Consider the following 21,300-nt stretch of genomic DNA (forward strand, 5'->3'; position numbering starts at 1 on the left):
TGGACCCATGGAAAAGAACAGAGCCCAGAAACAGATTCATGCAGAGATGACACTTGATTTATGATAAAGGTGTGGAGCAGTAGAGAAAGGACAAGTAAGGCTGGGACAGTGGGGACAACTGTGCACCCATACGGAGAAAAAAGGGAACAAATCCCTACCTCACACCATACCTCCAAATAAATTCCTGGTAGAATTAAGACCTGTGTGTGAAAAACAAAACCTGAAAGGATTTAGCAGAGGATATGGAAGAACTTCTTCATTAACCTCAGGGCACAGGATTTCTTAAAGGAGATGCAAAGTGAAACAACCATGAAGGAAAAGATTGGTAAATTCAGCGCCTTTAAAATTAAGATTCTCTGTTTGGCAAAAGATACAATAAGCACATGAGAGACAAACTACAGAGCGGAAGATATTTTCAAATCATATATCCAATAAAAGACCCGATCCAGACTCACAAAGAGCTCTTATAAATAAGAAAAAAACAAAGCCAAACTAAACTAAACTAAGCAAAAAAAGCCCAGAGAAAATGATAGTGGGCAAGTGGGCCCTAAATGGGCAAAAGATAGGAATTTTACGAAGAAGAAATCTAAACATACAAAAATTAGTATATCTGTATTAACCATGTTTTTCATTTTCTGTAGTGTGACCTCTGAGGCCTTGCTGCCCCTGGAGGGACTGTCCCTCCCAGGGTTAGCCAATTCCTAGGGACGGTCAACAACTCACCTGGAATGTGCTTTTCAAATACAAACCAACCAATCCAGAGCCTATATCCCAACCACCTTCTCTCTGGGGCTCTCACACTTTGGGCCACTATCTGTCTGCCCCAATCACTTCAGAGCCAGGTACCAGACAACCAGAGACAGCCCCAGAGCCCACTGAAGTTATTCAAACTAGGCAATCCTAACCCTGCTTACCCTGCCTCTCATGTTCCTTTCTGTGGAAACCACAATAAAAGCTCTTACCCAGTTGTTCCTCTCCCTCTGCCTCCTGACTGACCCTGGTGCTTTCCTTGGCTCCCTCAGGTGTGATGTGTCCCCTCCTCTTAGGAACTGTATCAAATTATCTTTTCAATGGCGATCATCTCCCAATCTGCTGGCCTTACCATACCTCAAATTTTCTATTAATACACTATATTTTAAAACAACATCTTCGTCAGTAATCAGAGAAATGTAAATTAAAATCACAATGAGATGCCATTACACACTGACAATATTGGCAAAGATTACAATATTTTATAAAGTCAAGTGTTGGTACTTCCCTGGTGGTCCAGTGGTAAAGAGTCCACCTTCCAATGCAGGGGACACAGGTTTGATCCCTGGTCAGAGAACTAAGATCCCACATGCTGCGGGGCAACTAAGCCCATGGGCTACAACTACTGAGCTCACGTGCCTCAATGAGACAGCCCGTGTGCCGCAAACTACAGAGCCCACGCGTTCTGGAGGCTGTGCGCCACAACTAGAGAGAGAAAACCTGCACACTACAACTAGAGAGAAGCCCCAGTGCTGCAACGAAGAGACCACACGCCGCAATGAAAGATCCCACGTGCCTCAACGAAGATCCTGTGTGCCACAGCTAAGACCTGACACAGCAAAAAAAAATAAAGGAAAAAAAAATCAAGTGTTGATGACTATGTACAACTGAAAGGCTGCGACACTGCTGGTGGGAGTGGATATCCTTACAACCATTATCAAAAATAGTTCGGCAGTATGTAGTAAAGTTGAAGACATGCTACTCCTATGTGTGTATATCCTAGAGAAACTCTACATTTGCAGTAGGATACATGTTTGAAATATTCATAGGTACACTGTTTTTAATGGCAAAAAAATAGAAAACACCTCACATATTCATCAATAATAAAATAAATACAATGGAATATAGGTAAATAAATGATTATAACTGCATGCAACAATGGATGAATTTCAGAAACATAATACTGAGTAGAAAAAAATCATGAAAAGTATATACATATGATTCCATTTATGAAACGTTAAAGAAAATAGAAAATGAAACAATAAATCACTTAAAAGTACAAACATATAGTGGTTACCCTGGAGGGGTAAAGAAGGCAATGGGTTCAGGAAAGCGCAAAGGTAATGATACCTTTTTCTTAAACTTGGTGGTGGTTCCACAAGTGTTCATTGTAATGTTATTCTTCGCACTTTACACATATGTAGTAAGTATTCTTTTGTATCTACTGAATTCTTATCATAAGCAATTCTTAAAAAATGGATATAAAGACTAATTTTATAGTAGCATGGGCACAAATGCATACCGTCTTCACTGGTGTGGGGCTCTGTACCAGCGTCCTGATCCACTTCCTCCAATGTACCGTGCTCACTGTATGGGCTGTCGCTGAGGAGCGGAAATAGAAATTCATATGAAGCCAAAGTGGAAAGCATTTCAAAGATGAACAATTGCTACTGTAAAAAAAAAAAAAATAAGACTTTGGAATGGCAAAGGAGTTACTGGACAGCCTTTCAGTGGAATGCTGGAGCCTCTAGGATTCTCTAATGCTATGGGAATGTATGTACCTTCACCTTTAACACATTACAAATCTGTAAAGACAAAATTAACTTGTAGGAAGTTGATAGTATTACAAATAATTCTTATCCATAAAAATGAAAATTTGTTGAATTCTAGTGGAATATGATTATTGCCCCATGGATACACCAGTTTTTGCAAATTCATTTCAATATTCCCTACTGCATAAAAATGGATGGCTCTTCGGTTTCTGCTTTGAATTGATTGTAGTATCTTTTTTAACTTTTCTAGACACATGTTCATTTTTGTATCCGAGAGTCGGATTTTATCCTTTAACATTACCACTATCTCTTCTCAAATGTATGCTGATAAATGGAATGCAAATGGTTACAAATACAAACCTGACATTACTGTAAAAGCCCACTTATATTGCTGGCATTGGGGAACAGGGATGACTACTATATTACTGACTTTCTGTTTAAAATGAGCGATACCCATAAAAAACACTATGTATGGGAGAAGGACATAATCAAGCACGTGTTACTGGCTGCAAGACTCTTCATTATGGGGCTTTTACCCTGTTTGTAAAAATGCAGCAACCACAAAAGTTCTAGAATACAACGCATCAAGTAATATCGACCAGACATCCACATACTTGCTTTGTGATACAATGAACAAGACAACTTACTGACATAGCTCTGAATATTTGGAAATACCAAACATGACTGACACTGGCCTTGAAACAAATACAACTAGGAAAATAAAATTCTGAATCTCACCAGGGCTGAGTTTTATTCATTTATCTTCCCAGAGCCAAGCTTAGTCAGTATGTGCATGTAGTAAGTGCTCAAGTAAATATTTTAAAATTGAGTTTCACATAAAATTGCTAGATATACTATAAAACTAGAATCTATCATGCTTTATTGTTAATTTAGCAGTACTTGTGGAAATAGTCAACTCTCAATTTTCTTAAGGCATAGGATATGTGGTTTAAGAATATACTGTCGTTTAAGTAAAAAATAAGTGTACTCTGAGTTATTTAGATCTTTCACTTACTTATTCTACTTCTACTTCATCTCCAGGAAGGCAGTGGGAAACAAAGTGTCCCGAGGAGGGTCCAGAATGAAGGACTTAGACAAATTTATTTCCAGCTTCTCCTTAGTCGGAGCTGCACAAAGCAGTTTCCGAGGTAGGCTGGGAGGCAGCTGCTGAGTGGGAAGACTCGTGTGGACTTTGGAATCAGACAAGACTTGGGCTGCGTCCAGTAACCACTAGCCATTGGACAGGCTCCTCGGCCTCTCTTAACTTACTTGGTAGAGTGGTTGTGAGGAATAAAAGAGATCATATGCACTGAGAAGCTGGCACGCGGTAGGGGCTCAAGGAGTCAAAACCACATTGATTGTATATGATTTCTTAGAAGCTAGCACTCATATATCAAACAGTGAACATAAACATTTTAGGGTTCCTTACCTTTGGGATTGTTCAATGGACTATATCTCTCATTTTTATACTTCATTGGGAGGTGACTACAATGCCATGTTAAAACATTTTTATCCCAACAATATAATAATAAATTTGCTCAGAGTGACCATAACTGGTTAGGATGACATTTATTTGTAAGAATGAAAATAAGGAAGAATGAAAACACATTTGGTTGACGGCGCTCCTTTTAAATGAGAATTTTGAAATACTTTATATAGAATCAAAACTATTTAGGAATAAAAATAAAATCTGTCAATTCAATCAGTTATCTTTTCTTGATATAATAGTAAAAATTAACAGAGCTCTATATATCAAAATCATTCTCTACAAAAGTCATGATAGGATGGATATATCTATAAAGATGTCATGCTTGGGGAAAAGAGAGGGATGAATATGAAATTCCATAATAAGAAGCCAGTGTTGTCATGGATTTTAGTATTCTAATGTATCTCAAGTGTTCTTGCTGCTGCTGCTTTTGTTTTTAAATTGGAAGCACTGGCAGCCTATAGTCAGTGTTCTTTTTCTTAATTAAGTTGATATCTGTACTTCCATAATTCTTCCAGGGGGAGAAGGACTAAAATTCTTGGACTTACCAATAGTCATCTCCAGCCATACATTTCTCATAAACAGGGCCATCCAGCTCTTTAGCATCTGGGAAAATAGTCTCATGGTGGATGATGATGGTTTTGACAATCTCATTCACATGAGCCTGGCAGGACACTTGATCCTGTATTTCTGGGACAGGCATCAATGTGGGTCCAAAGCAAATGGCCAGGTTATAAGGGTCCATCATGTTCTCATCACTGTACTGTGAAAGACTACAAAGAGAGGCAAGAAAGGAGTTAACATGAGAAAAAAAGAAAATCAATGTTTAATAAGATACTTCCTATTCTAAAAATACCGATCTAAAAGATTTTATTTGGTTTTTATTATTAGAATAAAATGATATTCCATCCTGCTTTAAGGTGGCTCAGCAAATTCCAAAGTAAGTAAAGCGACTTACCTTTCAACTTGGTAGAAACTGAAAGGGGAACATAAATCCTGTTTGCTTAAGTGGTATTTTTTAAAGCCACAAGGGAGTTTAAGATAATCTCTACTACAATGGAGACAAGGATCAAGTAAATGAGTTTCATTTGTAAACATTATGGTCCGGCTGTAAATGCTGCTCAGGTAAATCTGGGAGGGGCAGCAGTGATCTCTATAAAGCTTTATGGAGATCTTTAAAATTGTTCTCCAACGAACCGAAAACATCTCAGATTTCAGTTTTTTCCCATAAATCTTGAGGAGAGTCTGGAGGAAAACAAATCGCCTTTTCTTTGTACCCGCTGTGAGAAAGCAAGCAACTCCAGGCTTTGTAATTTGCTTTTGGGTAAGACTACCAACACTAGGTGACAACCAGTGTCATAAAACACACAAGTGCAAGAGAAGGGGAACAGAATCCTCAATTCTTGCATTCCACTTAAAGCTGGTAAGCTACAAACTCTGAGGAGATTTCCAGTTGCCTAGTACTAATTTCTAAATCCAATCCAATGGCTATTTGTGAGATATTTCCCACAGGTGACTGAAAATAAGCCAGCCCTTTACTGCTATGCCTCGTAACACATGGGCAAGGTACTGCTCCAGGGAGAATCCAGAGAATCTACCTTTCAGTGTATAGAATGTCAACATTGAAAGGAAATGTAAAATCCAGGTGAACAGATGACAAATGGAAGGAGAAAAAAAGAGACTCTATATTTGTGAGATGTTGACAGACACAAAGAAACTGAGATACCATGTGACATGATACTTCACCCTGTTTTGGAAATAAGATAGCCTAGAAAGTGGAAAATACAAAAGCATGATTTCCACAGGTAACATATGTCTTTCTCTTCTGCCATTTCTCCAACATAAAATCTTAAAAACAGTTCACAAATAACAGCCAGTGATCATGTTACAGATCATCTTGAAAATGAATGCAGGAAGGAAAAGTGAGATTCAGAATAAGAATGGTCTAATTTTCAAAAGACCCACTTAAGCTCAATGGGGAGAGTCACAGTCTTTCTGGGTCTTTAATTTTGTGCTGGCTTGAAGAGCAAAAACTTGACATAAAAACGTTACATACATGTTTTGATTTTACAATTGAAAGAGAATAGTTTCTTTTCCCAAAATTCCTGTCCCGAGCATCCTATCCTAGAGGCTGGGCCTTGCCTCTGCATGAAGGCAGATGCAGGGGACCAAGGGGCATCTTTGGGCAGAAACGCTGGAAGCAATGCCAATCGTCTGACGAATGGCACGGTGGCCATTCTGTTGAGATACACGGTGAATTAGATTCAGGTTTTGAGAACTTTCTTGGTTCATGGTCAGTCTGCTTTCCTAATCCATTGTGGTTTATTCGTTCACAGTTGGTTTCGCTCAGGTGTGTCAGGAAAATTTGGTAGGGACAGCATGGAGAGGACCAGCAGGGATGCAAGGTGCTCCATGTTGGGGAAGGAGAGGCACATGCAATCTTCAGATTTTTACAATTGCCTGGGTGACTTGGCTTATTTAAAGGTAAAAATTTACAGGATGTATTTAACCTAAACTAGATTATACCCATCTCTCTAGATACTGCTAATTTCCAGGGGTGACTTCTGTACAAATGTCATTTGTGAATGCTTTAGCTCCATTCTGTATGGTTCCTTGCCAGCATTTCCCTATTTTAGGATACTTGGCTTGCAGGGGGTCAGCCTGAATGGGTGTGACTTCAGGAAGAGTTAGCAGGGTTGTAATAAATCCCCATGGCTTTTAAGAACTTAAAACTTCCAGTGAAATAGAGAAGAGAAAATATCCTAATTTTAAGAAGGGAGAATTCATGCTGGAGTGAGAAAGCATTTGCCCAAGCTTACTCTGCCTGGATTTTAAATTTCCAGTTATTTAACTGAAACACTGAAGTGCAAGGGGGCTCTTAGATAGGACCTGGGGAAGATGTTCTTATAATGGAGCCCATGTATCTACAAGTGACACAACTGAAAATCAAGTTGCCTAAATTAAAAGAGTAAAGATTCCTTGAAAATAATGCAGTGAGTTTTAAGATTTCTGTTACATTGTTTTAGAGAATGTTTTAGAAATATCATCTTTTTGACAAGGTCTCATTATACTGAATTTGCAGAAAATTCTTTTTTGGATTTGTGTATAAATCTCACCTACACTTTCCCTCCTTCCCTGACTACAACTTTAAAAATCACAGAAATTTTCTGCAGTGAGCAGGTGGTTTACATCATTTTAACAAAACATTCATGACATTGGCTTTGTATGGAAGTTGGAAAAACAGGTAATTCACTGAAAAGTGCTCTTTTTAGTAATACTTGTATATTTTTGCAATTATGGCCACAGTTTCTGCATCTGGTGACAGGCTTATTTAAGGTAGGTCACACAATGACTTTGATCTGCTGAGGAAAAATGTACCTTCAGTCTCTATTCAATCATTTCCTCTTCAACTCTGCTGATAAATGGAACCCAACGCACATGTTACAGAATCCAAGAACAAAGAACTCAGAGGGGTGCAAATGGAATTAAGATGAGCATTTTGGCAGAGAATTATGGTACTTACTGATTGAGGAAGGCAAAGAGGTACCTCATCACTATAAGGACCGACCTGGGCAAGGTCAGGAGGAGTTTGCGGATGTGAAGCGCCCTCTCATAGAGATTATCTATTCCTATAGACAGAAGAGCACATGATCAGGATGCTTTCACTGGCCACATTTAAAGCAGAACACTCTAGCACCCAAATTTCAGGTACATATCTGAACATAAGCAATGCTTTTGCCTTTGGGTGAGATGCAGTCGTAACCAATAAAGCAAATAAGTGATCAGCTTGGGTGTACCACCATTTCCGAGGGTGTCTCCTCTGACCCATCACTGTTTTCTGATGTCCGTGGTCTTGGCCTTTAGCAACTTAGAGTCTTCTGAATTTAAAAATCCTTTTTCACCTGCTGCTATTTCTACATTTTGCATCTGATATGGTTTAAACTCCTTTTTGCTGCATATTAACTCAGGTGACTTTTTTGGGACATGACACCTCTCCCTCTCCACGATTCATTAATTCATCATATATTTGTCTTTTACTATTATTCACGCAATGTGCCAGGTTTTGAATCTCCTCTTCCTCAAAACTATCCGAATATTTTATTTATATGACCTTTTACCTTGTATTACTTCATCAAATTTTAAAAATAAATATTTTAGGAGAGCCTACTAGGTTTCAAGCACTAAGTTAGGCATTGGAAATACCTTAGTGACATGATTCCTGCTCTCACAGAACTTTTGCCCTGGTGTTTATAGTTATGTATTTCCTTATCCTGTTTTCCCTGTGGGATGGTGAGCTCCCTGAACAGAAGGTGACCTTGGACTTCCTAGTATTATTTTACCTCTTTATTAGGAATATAAATTGTCCAAAGCTTCTCAATACTAAAGTGTTGTGAATAACAGCAAAAAGGTTAGTGCTAATAATCCATTTTCTGTATACTGGTCTACATTTTACAACACATTTTCACATCTGTTATCTAATTTAATGCAAAAAACAATACAGTGGAGTAGGCAGGGCAAGCACTTAGCATCGCCATTCACTGGGCTAGCAAAATGAGCACTGGGTAAGTGGCTTACCCAAGGTCAGCTGGCTAGAAAGGTGGAACTAGAATTAGAAACTGTTTTCTATTTCATAAGTCTGGTTATCTTTCTTGGATTTCAAAGTACCTTTATAAAGTATAACTTTTTAAAAAAATTATTTATTTTTGGCTGTGTTGTGTCTTAGCTGCTGTGCGGGCTTTCTCTAGTTGCGGCGAGCAGGGGCTACTCTTTGTTGCGGTGTACAGGCTTCTCATTGCAGTGGCTCCTCTTGCTGTGGAGCACGGGCTCTAGGTGCACAGGCTTCAGTAGTTGTGGCTCCCGGGGTCTAGAGTACAGGCTCAGTAGTTGTGGCACACGGGCTTAGTTGCTCCGTGGCATGTGGGATCTTCCTGGACCAGGGATCGAACTCGTGTCCCCTGCACTGGCAGGTGGATTCTCAACCACTGTGCCACCAGAGAAGTCCCTATAAAGTATAACTTCGAAGATACCCAATAAACATACATTTGAGAGAAATATTTCAGAGACTATTTCAAAAACATTTTGAAGCTTACTATGATTTAATGTTACTACACTGTTCTTAATTGCTCTTGAGATAATCATATATCCTACTTGAAAATCTCAGGCCTCAGCTTCTACCACTACAGCCAATTGATTCTCCTCCCACTTCTCAGGTTTTTGGACCCTCTCCCATCCATGAATGTAGTTATCCTTTAAGGATCTCTTCTTGGTTCTCTTCCATGGCAACCTCATCCAGTCTCAAGGTTAGGACCATCACGTCTATGAAGATGGTATCTTTGCTTCATTTTTCTCCCTTGTCTGGGACATAAGTCCTGTTGTTTTTACCACTGAATATCTCACTGCTAACTTCCTAACTGAAGTCTTTATTATTTCTAACTTGGACCATCATAATACTCTCCTAACTCAAGTTTCCCTTTCTAATTCCTCTTAAACCAGCAGTTCTTAACCTTGACTTGGAATCACTTAGGAAGATTTTATTAAAAGGCTGATGCCTAAGATTCTTTTATGCAGCCAAGGTTGAGAACCACTGCCTGAACTACTCACGCCAAGCCTCATTTCCCTGGAATCTTGAGTGCTGACTCCAGCTGCTTTCCACTTATTATCAAACCACCACGTTAATAAGGTATTTTCATTTATTTTCCACGGGTGAAAAGATGGGGAAAAAATATTAGGAATATTCTCACTTAACCACTGAGGAGTTTGCAAAACAACAAATAGTTTATCAGAATTCCTGGGAAAAATCACTTTCATTCCCAACTTTGAGTATGCTGTAGCTGGAACTGTAGCTAACACCTTTGAGAAAATGGATTTCAGAAACTCTCAAAAAGAATGTAAGTCAACACTCTATGACATAAATCACAGTAAGATCCTTTCTGACTCACCTAGAGGAATGGAAATAAAAACAAAAATGGGACCTAATGAAACTTAAAAAAGCTTCTGCACAGCAAAGGAAACCATAAACAAGATGAAAAGACAACGCTCAGAATGGGAGAAAATATTTGCAAACGAAGCAACTGACAAAGGATTAATCTCCAAAAGATACAGGCAGCTCATGCAGCTCAATATCAAAAAAAAACCCAATCCAAAAATGGGCAGAAGACCTAAACAGACATTTCTCCAAAGAAGATATACAGATTGCCAACAAACACATGAAAGGATGCTCAACATCACTAATCATTAGAGAAATGCAAATCAAAACTACAATGAGGCATCACCTCACACCAGTCAGAATGGCCATCATTAAAAAATCTACAAACAATAAATGCTGGAGAGGGTGTGGAGAAAAGGGAACCCTCTTGCACTGTTGGGAGGAATGTCAATTGATATAGCCACTATGGAGAACAGTATGGAGGTTCCTTAAAAAACTAAAAATAGAACTACCATATGACCCAGCAATCCCACTACTGGGCATATACCCTGAGAAAACCATAATTCAAAAAGAGTCATGTACCACAATGTTCACTGCAGCTCTATTTACAATAGCCAGGACATGGAAGCAACCTAAGTGTCCATCGACAGATGAATGGATAAAGAAGATGTGGCACATATATACAATGGAATATTACTCAACCATAAAAAGAAATGAAACTGAGTTATTTGTAGTGAGGTAGATGGACCTAGAGTCTGTCATACAGAGTGAAATAAGTCAGAAAGAGGAAAGCAAATACCGTATGCTAACACATATATATGGAATCTAAAAAAAAAAATGGTTCTGAAGAACCTAGGGGCAGAACAGGAATAAAGACGCAGACATAGAGAATGGACTTGAGGACACAGGGATGGGGAAGGGTAAGCTGGGACGAAGTGAGAGAGTGGCATGGACATATATACACTACCAAATGTAAAATAGATAGCTAGTAGGAAGCAGCCACATAGCACAGGGAGATCAGCTTGGTGCTTTGTGATCACCTAGAGGGGTGGGATAGGGAGGGTGGGAGAGAGATGCAAGAGGGAGGGGATATGGGGATATATATATATGTATAGCTGATTCACTTTGTTATACAGCAGAAACTAACGCAACATTGTAAAGATATTATACTCCAATAAAGATGTTAAAAAAAGCATAAAAAAAAAGAATGTAAGTCAAACACAAGGACCTACTGTAGAGCATAGGGAACTATATTCAATATCTTGTAATAAACCATAATGGAAAAGAATCTGAAAAAGAAATAACCGAATCACTTTGCTGTACACCTGAAACTAATGCAATATTGTAAATCAACTATACTTCGATAAAAAATAAAGAGAAAAAAGAATGTAAGTCAAACATTATCATCCAATGAACATTTTTGTAACACAAGTTTTCAACATAAACCTATAACTAATAATAGTGTAATTTCAGTAATATTGAAGTAAAACATTTATATTCTGTTTTATTTGTAAAGTATTTCAAAATGGACAAAATTACAATACTACGAACAAGGTCAGTGTCACATCTATCAAGTATAAGCACTTTGTTTAATATACTTTCCAGACAACGGTCTTGACTTTTTTCTGAAAAAGGGGAATGAGACTTTAAAAGAAGTTGTTAAACAGGTGCATAAGTTTACTAAGGTCACAAAAACTCAGTAATCAAGTTATCAACATTTCCACCTAATTCAGTCTCAAGAGTGTCAGTAGGACCAAAACATGTCCCAGGGAAATTGGTTTATCTTTCATGACAACTTCATGGGACACCTGAAGAACCCACATTGTACGGAGAGGGAAGATGAAATACCCACAGATGATTTGCAAGGCATTGAGAGTTTGGTGGAGTGAATTTTGCATCTATAAATGCTATATAGGTTTAGGCATAATTGGATTATTGTTTCATATCTGAAATTAACTGGTTAAAAGTTTATTATCTAAGATAACTGACTTTTTAAAGTATGACTGTTGTTGCTGCTTTAAGTTAAAGATAAAAAGATGATTTAGCATGCTTGTATATAGAAAGACTATCTCAAAAAACAAACAAAAACTCTCAAAGGTGAAATTATACAGATTATGACCCATTATTAAAAGTAAACATTGAGATTATCATCTATTCCTTTGGTCATTAAAAAAAATTTGAATAATTTTATATCATACCTCAAGCCAAATAATTACAATGTTTAATATATATCTGTAAATATTAAATTGTAAAAAGGAACTGTCCCATTAATGGGCCCCCTGATTGGCAATGCCCTTTACTCTCTTCCAACCACATACAAAGTCATATAGGGGTTATGATTAAGAACAAAGTAGCAAAAAAGTTTTACTATTGTTTACAGAAGATCTGGAGTGTTTCAAGAGTTAAGTCTACTGATTCTCCAACTAACCCTCAGTTTAAGGTTAAGGTCAACTATCAGGGAGAGGGTTTTAGCATCTTAAAGCTAGTTTTGGGGTCCTAGAGTTAAAGCACAAAAGGAAAGGAAAGAATGCAAAAGGAACCACTCAATGTAGTATTCATCTTTAATATTTGTCAAATTCCATAGGGGGCCTGTCATTTTTAGGCTAGAAGAGAATACAGGTATTACTTCCAAGAGGCTTCATCTTAATTCAAGATCCTATTGTTTCTCTTTCTGAGTTCTAAACTCAGTTCCCCTGCTCCTTAAAGGCAGTTTTGTTTTTGTTTTTTTTGTACTTAAAAAGAATTGGGGAACAGATATTTACATACCAATTTCATAGTAGCATTATTCATAACAATCAAGAGGTGGAAATAGCCCAAATGTCCATTGATGGATGAGTGGATAAACAAAATGTGGTATGTACACACAATGAAATATTATTCAGTCTTATAAAGGAAGGAAATTCTAATATACGCTACAACAAGGATAAACCTTGAAGATGCTATGCTAAGTGAAGTCAGACACAAAAAGCCATACATAAATACTGTATAATTCCACTTATATGAGGTCCCTAGAGTAGTCAAATTCCTAGAGACAGAAAGTAGAATGGTGGTTGTCAGAAGCTAGAGGGAGGGAGGAGTTTAATGGGTAGAGTCTCAGTACAGCATGATAAGAAAAATTCTGGAGATGGATGGTGGTAACAGTTGCAAAACAATGTGAATGTATTTAATGCCACTGAACTGTACATTTAACAGTGATTAAAATGGTAAATTTTACATTATGTCTCTTTTACTGCAATAAAAAAAAGAATGGCAGAGGGGTGCTCTGTGAGATGCAAAGGAAGATTTCAGGAGAGAAAAGCAATAGGAATATAAAAAAGTGACACCAAGAAGACTAAATAAAATCATGTGAGGCAGGCATTCATAAACGAAAGCAAAACAGAATTGCTGGCATTCCTGAAGTAGGAGCAAATCAATGCCTCCCAAAGGCCAGACCACGACGGCTGTGAGCAGGACTCAGATGTTACCTGGCTGGCTGCTTAACAGGCTTGCGGCATGCATCCTACAGGAATCGCACTCTTGTGTAAATGACTCATTAACTTTCCTGAGTCCCGTTAGCGGGTCAAAATTTATGGTTGCTACAGATACTCTGATTAACGTGCATCCCCCCTGGCTCTGAGTGTGGCAATACATGGTCTTTCACAATTTTATGCTGCATGAAAAGATGGGTGTTTTCTTCTCCTCAGAAAAGTCATCAGTGAGGAAAATCAGTATTTCATCTGGATTTCTTTTATGATGGCCTTTGTTTCCACGTTTCAGCATCTCATGTAATTAGGTAAAAGTGGCATTCATCCAATTTCGGTCACATGCTCAAAGCTCCCTAGGCTAATTTATGTTCTTTCCCTAGCATTGCAAGGTTCCCATGTCAGGATGCCAACTTCACAGCATGGGGGTTTGACACGTCTATGTAAACGTGCGTGGAAAATTCACCACCAAACACAAGTGGATTCAGAAAACGACAAAAAGTTCAAATGGCCATTCCTCTGAAAATATCAGTTCTTCTGTGGCACTATCTGTAAAAGTGTGTGTCAGAAAACAAGTAAGATAACACAAGATGCAAATTTATCCTTAAGTATAAAGACAGGGAAGGAAATTCCTTGATGGCCATATTTAGAAATGGCTTATGTAAGAGCAGGTACACAGATATTTCTGAGCTCCAAAGCCCAACAAGCAGTAATCAAGGGGAATTTAACAGTTCCAGGGTATTTTTAGGTTCAGTGTTAGATGCTAATAATGTCAGGGTATCAATCAGTTGTGTGTAATAGTGTATGTGTGCGAATGAAAGGAAAAGAAAAACAGATGTTCTCGTACATGTGGATGGATCTTAGCTTAGCCTTGAGATGAGTTACCAGCTGTTCTTCTAGGTAAGAAATGAACTGCCTGTAAATCTCTCTAATTAACCATTAATAGATTTGGATTCTGTGAATTGAGCCACTGTGCTCTTTCCTAGTTAACTAGCAACACTGTAGATATAAATATATAATGTCTCTCCTTCTGCTGAATTACCATATTGAAGTTAGTGAAGAAACTGAGTCTTAGCCTAGGAAACCTTACCTGTTCAGTTCCAATACTGAGCCTATTAAACATTTTTAAGGAGAAAAGGAATCTTTGAGAAAATCATTATAAGGCATGAAACAAATTTATAGAGTTCAGAGAGAGAATTACCATGTATGGCAGTAAAGCCAAAAGAATTTTTAGCAACAAAAACACACACTGGAGCGCCAGGAAAAGAGTTCAAAAGATTTTTACATAAAACGATCAGATATGGGCAAACCAATTTATGTACCAAGAGGTTCATCATGGTATTTTTGTATAATTACAAAATCACTGGAAACAACCTAAATTTCTAAAACTAGGGGATTTGTTAAATAAAAACCATTATATGGACACTAAAAACTATGTTTTGAAAAATACTTAGTGATGTGGGAAAATGTTAATAACATCATTAAATTTAAAAAGTTTAAAAAAGCAAATATGTTATAATTTTTAATAACAGATTTATTGAGATACAATTCACGTATTTGAAGTGTATTAATTCAATGGTCTTTAGTACACTCAGAATTGAGCAACCGTAACTTCAGTCAACACTTTCATCATCTCTAAAAGAAATCTTACATTCACTAGCAGTCATTTGGTATAATACAGTTTTTATCAAAAGTATGTAGTTATGGTATATCTACATAATGGAATATTATTGGACAATTTAAAAAAGTGCTGACACATGCTACAACATGGATGAACCTTGAAAACATGCTAAATGAATTAATCCAGTCACAAAAGACCACATATTGTATAATTCCATTTATATGAAATGGCCAGAATAGGTAAATATAGAGAAAGTAGATTAGTGGTTGTCCAGCGCTGAGGTTGTTGGTGGTTTTGAGTAAACGGGAAGTGTCTGCTAATTGGGATTTCTTTTTGGAGTCAGGAAAGCGTTCTAACTAAAATTGATTGTGGTGATTTTCATAATCCTGTGAATATACTAAAACCACTGAATTGCAAACGTTAATGGATAAATTGTATGGTATGAGAATTGTGTCTCAATAAGCTGCTTTAAAAAGTACATAGATATATATATATATAGAAAAAAATCTGGGGAGATATTAAAAAGGTTAATATTATCTTTGTGCAGAAGAATTATAGATGATTTGTTTTACTTAGTTTCTAATTTTCTATAGTAATCACATATTAGTTGCATATTAAACAATTATTTTTAAAAAGCACTGATTGGCTATTTGATGATTTTAAGGAATTACTGTTATTTTTTTAAGGTATGAGAATAGTATTGTGGCTATGTTGTATAAAAAAAGAAAAGAACTGCCATTTCCCAGAGACACACACACAGATGAAATGATCGATGTTAGAGGGATGATATAAGGGGTATACGTGGGACAAGACTGGCTAAGAAATGGAAATTGTTAAAGCGGGGTGATTATATTATTTATACATAAATATATCTTTCTGTATCCTTTTGTAGATGTTTGAAATTTTCTACAATAAATAAGTCAAAAAGAAGGTAGGTTACAAATAGGAGAGTACAGTTCCACTTTGTTTTTTGTTTTTTTTTAAAGTGGTAAAAGAAGATTTTATTTAGAAGCTATTGCAATATGGGTAAAGAGACCTCAGTCTAGAACTGGGGTCAATTCCAAAGACAGCATGGGCAAGTGGGGATTTATACCACTTTGGCTTTTAAAAACAGTTGTGACCTAAATGTCCATGGACAGATGAATGGATAAAGAAGAGGTGGTACATATACACGATGGAACACTACTCAACCATAAAAAAGAACGAAATAATGCCATTTACAGCAACATGGATGCAACTAGAGATTATCATACTAAGGGAAGTAAGTCAGAAAGAGAAAGACAAATACCATGTTATCACTTACATGTGGAATCTAAAATATGACACAAATGAACCTATTTATGAAACAGAAACAAAATCACGGACATAGATGATAGACTGGTGATTGCCAAGGGGGAGGGAGGTGGGAGAGGGTAGGAGTGGGAGTCTGGGATTAGGAGATGTAAACTGTTATATACAGAATGGATAAACAACAAGGTCCTACTGTATAGCACAGGCAACTATATTCAATATCCTGTGATAAACCATAATGGAAAAGAATATGAAAAAGAATGCATATATATGTATAACTGAGTCACTTTGCTGTACAGCAGTAATTAACACAACAGTGTAAATCAGCTATACTTCAATAAAAAAATAAATTAAAAAAACAGTTGTGTGTGTATATGAATATAAACGATCAGAATGCGTACACACTATTGATTCTCTTTGGGTAGTGGCATTATGTATGACAGTATTTTGCTCTATGTGCTCTTTAAATATTTTTCAAGTTTTCTACAATGACTACATGTTGGTTTGGTGATAGGTTAAAAAATCTGCCCTCCTAATAAAAGTTTGCTTGTGTCCAAACAGTCCCCTAAATAATAACACATAATGATAACACATAATGAAGTGCAAATGTTTCCTCTGGGTTCACAGCCCCAAGGCAGTCAGGAAAAACCATGAATTGCTTGAGCATGTCTACTAGAGCAAGTCACTTGGATCTATGCCCTAGGGAACCTCAGAGCCACAGTACACGGACATTTCAGAAGCTGCCCAGACTGTGTGGGTATGATCTGGAGCATTCACAAAACCATTCACAAAGTGGATGGTTTACCAAAAAAACAAAAACAAAAACAAAATCCTTGGGTGAGAAATGGAGATACTATCAAGCTTATTTCAAATTTAGACTGCCTTTGATGTCTTCATCCAGATAAGTAATTTTTAAAAAGAAATTTATAGTGAATTGGGGATGAAGAGTGCACACTGAAAAAAAAGAAAGAGAGAGAGAGAATGCTAAGACAAATTCCCTTTTACTACACTTGCAAGCAAGCTTCCAAAGAACATGGTATTTAGGGGCATAAAAATGGCACAATAATAACTCACCACACACACACAAAAATCTTTCCCCAAACAATTCAAAAGTAGGTAAGCAAAAGGTAGTAGGTGTTCCAGAGACTTATGTAAACTCTTAGAAAAGATGAAAAGGAAAGTTTTTCTATACGATATAACTATCACATGAAATTACCTTAATAGGGAAAATCAAATCCAATTATGGTGATGCTAGAAGATGACATGGACAAAGCAATCAATCTCCATGAAACCTCTCTCTCTCTGCTAACATTTCTAAATCTTTTGCTTCTATCACATACTTAGATTGCATTTATTTGTAAATGTCTTATCTCCTGCAGTAGATTTTAAACCTCCTGAATGCAAAAATCAAGTCTTTGAATCCTGAGAAAGTTTTGCAACATTGCAGGCAATTAATCAACGGTCCAAATCATTAAAAGTCTGTAATATCAACGAAAGGATATAATCACGAATGACATATACCATTTTCAAATAATTCACAGACAATCCAAGAGAAAAGATATATCATGGTCACATGGTAAGAGAAAATGCATGCCTAAAGATAAATCAATAATAGCCAGGAACCCCCTTTTAAACAGATTAGATGTTGGAAGAAAGGGGGTTGTTATATATAGTGCCAGTAAGTGTTCTTGAAAAACATCCCATTCTGCAAAATTACGCACTAAAAATAATAGGACTTATAATAATGTAGGGTTGGGACAGACTATTCAACATCTACTAAACTCTGTAATTAGAGCATGAACAAAAACATTAAAAATACTACTTAAAGGGCTTCCCTGGTGGCGCAGTGGTTGAGAGTCTGCCTGCTGATGCAGGGGACACGGGTTCGTGCCCCGGTCCGGGAAGATCCCACATGTCGCGGAGCGGCTGGGCCCATGAGCCATGGCCGCTGAGCCTGTGCGTCTGGAGCCTGTGCTCCGCAACGGGAGAGGCCACAACAGTGAGAGGCCTGCATACCGCAAAAAACAAAAACAAAAACTACTTAAATTACTAGCAAGTTAAATCTCTACTGGTGTGTGCACCTAGCATTAGTGGCCTTAATCCCCGGGGGGACTCCTGATTCTATGAGATGTCGGTCCTGGAGGGTATTCATTTCCACTAGAGACTATTTTCATAAAAATTAGCCCAAGGATATTAACCCATTTTTTCCCATTAATCCATTGTTTAAATACAGGGGGAAATGTCTCTGCAGCTTCTTTATTTGCACCTGCAGCATTTCATATAAGGCACTCCTCGCATAAAAGAAAGATATTTCGAGAGTTTAGAAGGATGGGACTGGAGTCCCAGAGCACCCTGTTCACTGTTCCACATTAGATGCTTAGAGGGCTAAATCAAGAGTGTTGGAGGAGGAACTGTAGAGCTGGGCTTCTTCCTGGACCTGGACTTACCTCTTCAATGGCTAGGTGGCTGACAGAGTCTTGGTGCTCCAGCCGGGTGTCAGGCCTGAGCCTCTGAGGTGGGAGAGCCGAGTTCAGGACATTGGTCCACCAGAGACCTCCCGGCCCCACGTAATATCAAACGGCAAAAGCTCTCTGAGATCTCCAACTCAACGCTAAGACCCAGCTCCACTCAACGACCAGAAAGCTACAGTGCTGGACACTCTATACAAACAACTAGCAAGACAGGAATACAGCCTCACCCATTAGCAGAGAGGCTGCCTAAAATCATATTAAGTTCACAGACACCCACAAACACACCAACCGGACGTGGTTCTGCCCACCAGAAAGACAAGATCCAGCCTCATCCACCAGAACACAGGCACTAGTCCCCTCCACCAGGAAGCCTACACAACCCACTGAACCAACCTTACCCACTGGGGGCAGACACCAAAAACAACAGGAACTATGAACCTGCAGCCTGCAGAAAGGAGACCCCAAACACAGTAAGATAAGCAAAATGAGAAGACAGAGAAACACACAGCGATGAAGGAGCAAGGTAAAAACCCACCGGACCAAACAAATGAAGAGAAAATAGGCAGCCTACCTGGAAAAGAATTCAGAGTAATGATAGTAGAGATGGTCCAAAATCTTGGAAACAGAATGGAGAAAATACAAGAAACATTTAACAAGGACCTAGAAGAACTAAAGAGCAAACAAACAATGATGAACAACAGAATAAATGAAATTAAAAATTCTCTAGATGTCATCAATAGCAGAATAACTGAGGCAGAAGAACGGGTAAGTGACCTGGAAGATAAAATAGTAGAAATAACTACCACAGAGCAGAATAAAGAAAAAAGAATGAAAAGAATTGACGACAGTCTCAGAGACCTCTGGGACAACATTAAATGCACCAACATTCGAATTATAGGGGTCCCAGAAGAAGAGAAAAAGAAATGGACTGAGAAAATATTTGAAGAGATTATAGTTGAAACTTCCCTAATATGGGAAAGGAAGTAGTCAATCAAGTCCAGGAAGCACAGAGAGTCCCATACAGGATAAATCCAAGGAGAAACATGCCAAGACACATATTAATCAAGCTATCAAAAATTAAATACAAAGAAAAAATATTAAAAGCAGCAAGGGAAAAGCAACAAATAACATACAAGGGAATCCCCATAGGATTAACAGCTGATCTTTCAGCAGAAACTCTGCAAGCCAGAAGGGAGTGGCAGGACATATTTAAAGTGATGGAAGAGAAAAACCTACAACCAACATTACTCCACCCAGCAAGGATCTCATTCAGATTCGACAGAGAAATTAAAAACTTTACAGACAAGCAAAAGCTAAGAGAATTTAGCACCACCAAACCAGCTTTACAACAAATCCTAAAGGAACTTCTCTAGGCAGGAAACACAGGAGAAGGAAAAGACCTACAATAACAAACCCAAAACAATTAAGAAAATGGTAATAGGAACACACATACTGATAACTACCTTAAATGTAAATGTATTAAATGTTCCAACCATAAGACACAGACTGGCTGAATGGATACAAAAACAAGACCCATATATATGCTGTCTACAACAGACCCACTTCAGACCTAGGGACACGTACAGACTGAAAGTGAGGGGATGGAAAAAGATACTCCATGCAAATGGAAATCAAAAGAAAGTTGGAGTAGCACTTCTCATATCAGACAAAATAGACTTTAAAAATAAAGGCTATTACAAGAGACAAAGAAGGACACTACATAATGATCAAGGGATCAATCCAAGAAGAAGATATAACAATTGTAAATATTTATGCACCCAACATAGGAGCACCTCAATACTTAAGGCAAATACTAACAGCCATAAAAGGGGAAATTGACAGTAACACAATCATAGTAGGGGACTTTAACACCCCACTTTCACCAATGGACAGATCATCCAAAATGAAAATAAATAAGGAAACACAAGCTTTAAATGATACATTAAACAAGATGGACTTAATTGATATTTATAGGACATTCCATCCCAAAACAACACAATACACTTTCTTCTCAAGTGCTCATGGAACATTCTCCAAGACAGATCATATCATGGGTCACAAATCAAGCCTTGGTAAATTTAAGAAAACTGAAATCATATGAAGTATCTTTTCTGACCTCAATGTTATTAGACTAGTTATCAATTACAGGAAAAAATCTGTAAAAAATACAAACACATGGAGGCTAAACAATACACTACTAAATAACCAAGAGCTCACTGAAGAAATCAAAGAGGAAATCAAAAAATACCTAGAAACAAATGACAATGAAAACACAACGACCCAAAACCTACAGCATGCAGCAAAACCAGTTCTAAGAGGGAAGTTTATAGCAATACAATCCTACCTTAAGAAACAAGAAACATCTCAAATAAACAACCTAACCTTACACCTAAAGCAATTAGAGAAAGAAGAACAAAAACACCCCAAAGTTAGCAGAAGGAAAGAAGTCATAAAGATCAGATCAGAAATAAATGAAAAAGAAATGAAGGAAATGATAGCAAAATCAATAAAACTAAAAGCTGG

At 37.6% G+C, this 21,300-nt stretch overlaps 1 protein-coding gene across 3 annotated transcripts in view; it reads right to left on the reverse strand.

Annotated features, from left to right (window-relative positions):
* Positions 1–21,300, reverse strand: part of SRGAP1 (SLIT-ROBO Rho GTPase activating protein 1) — a 276,149-nt gene that overhangs the window by 18,657 nt on the left and 236,192 nt on the right. For all 3 annotated transcript variants that reach the window (XM_030866395.3, XM_060306516.2, XM_030866397.3), the window contains 3 exons: positions 7,532–7,637; positions 4,557–4,781; positions 2,273–2,352 (listed from right to left, as the gene is read on the reverse strand). In XM_030866395.3, coding sequence (XP_030722255.1) covers positions 2,273–2,352; positions 4,557–4,781; positions 7,532–7,637 — 411 coding nt within the window. The remainder of the gene's footprint in view (positions 1–2,272; positions 2,353–4,556; positions 4,782–7,531; positions 7,638–21,300) is intronic.

This window comes from Globicephala melas, chromosome 10, assembly GCF_963455315.2.
Source record: "Globicephala melas chromosome 10, mGloMel1.2, whole genome shotgun sequence".
Classification (NCBI taxonomy): Eukaryota; Metazoa; Chordata; class Mammalia; order Artiodactyla; family Delphinidae; genus Globicephala; species Globicephala melas.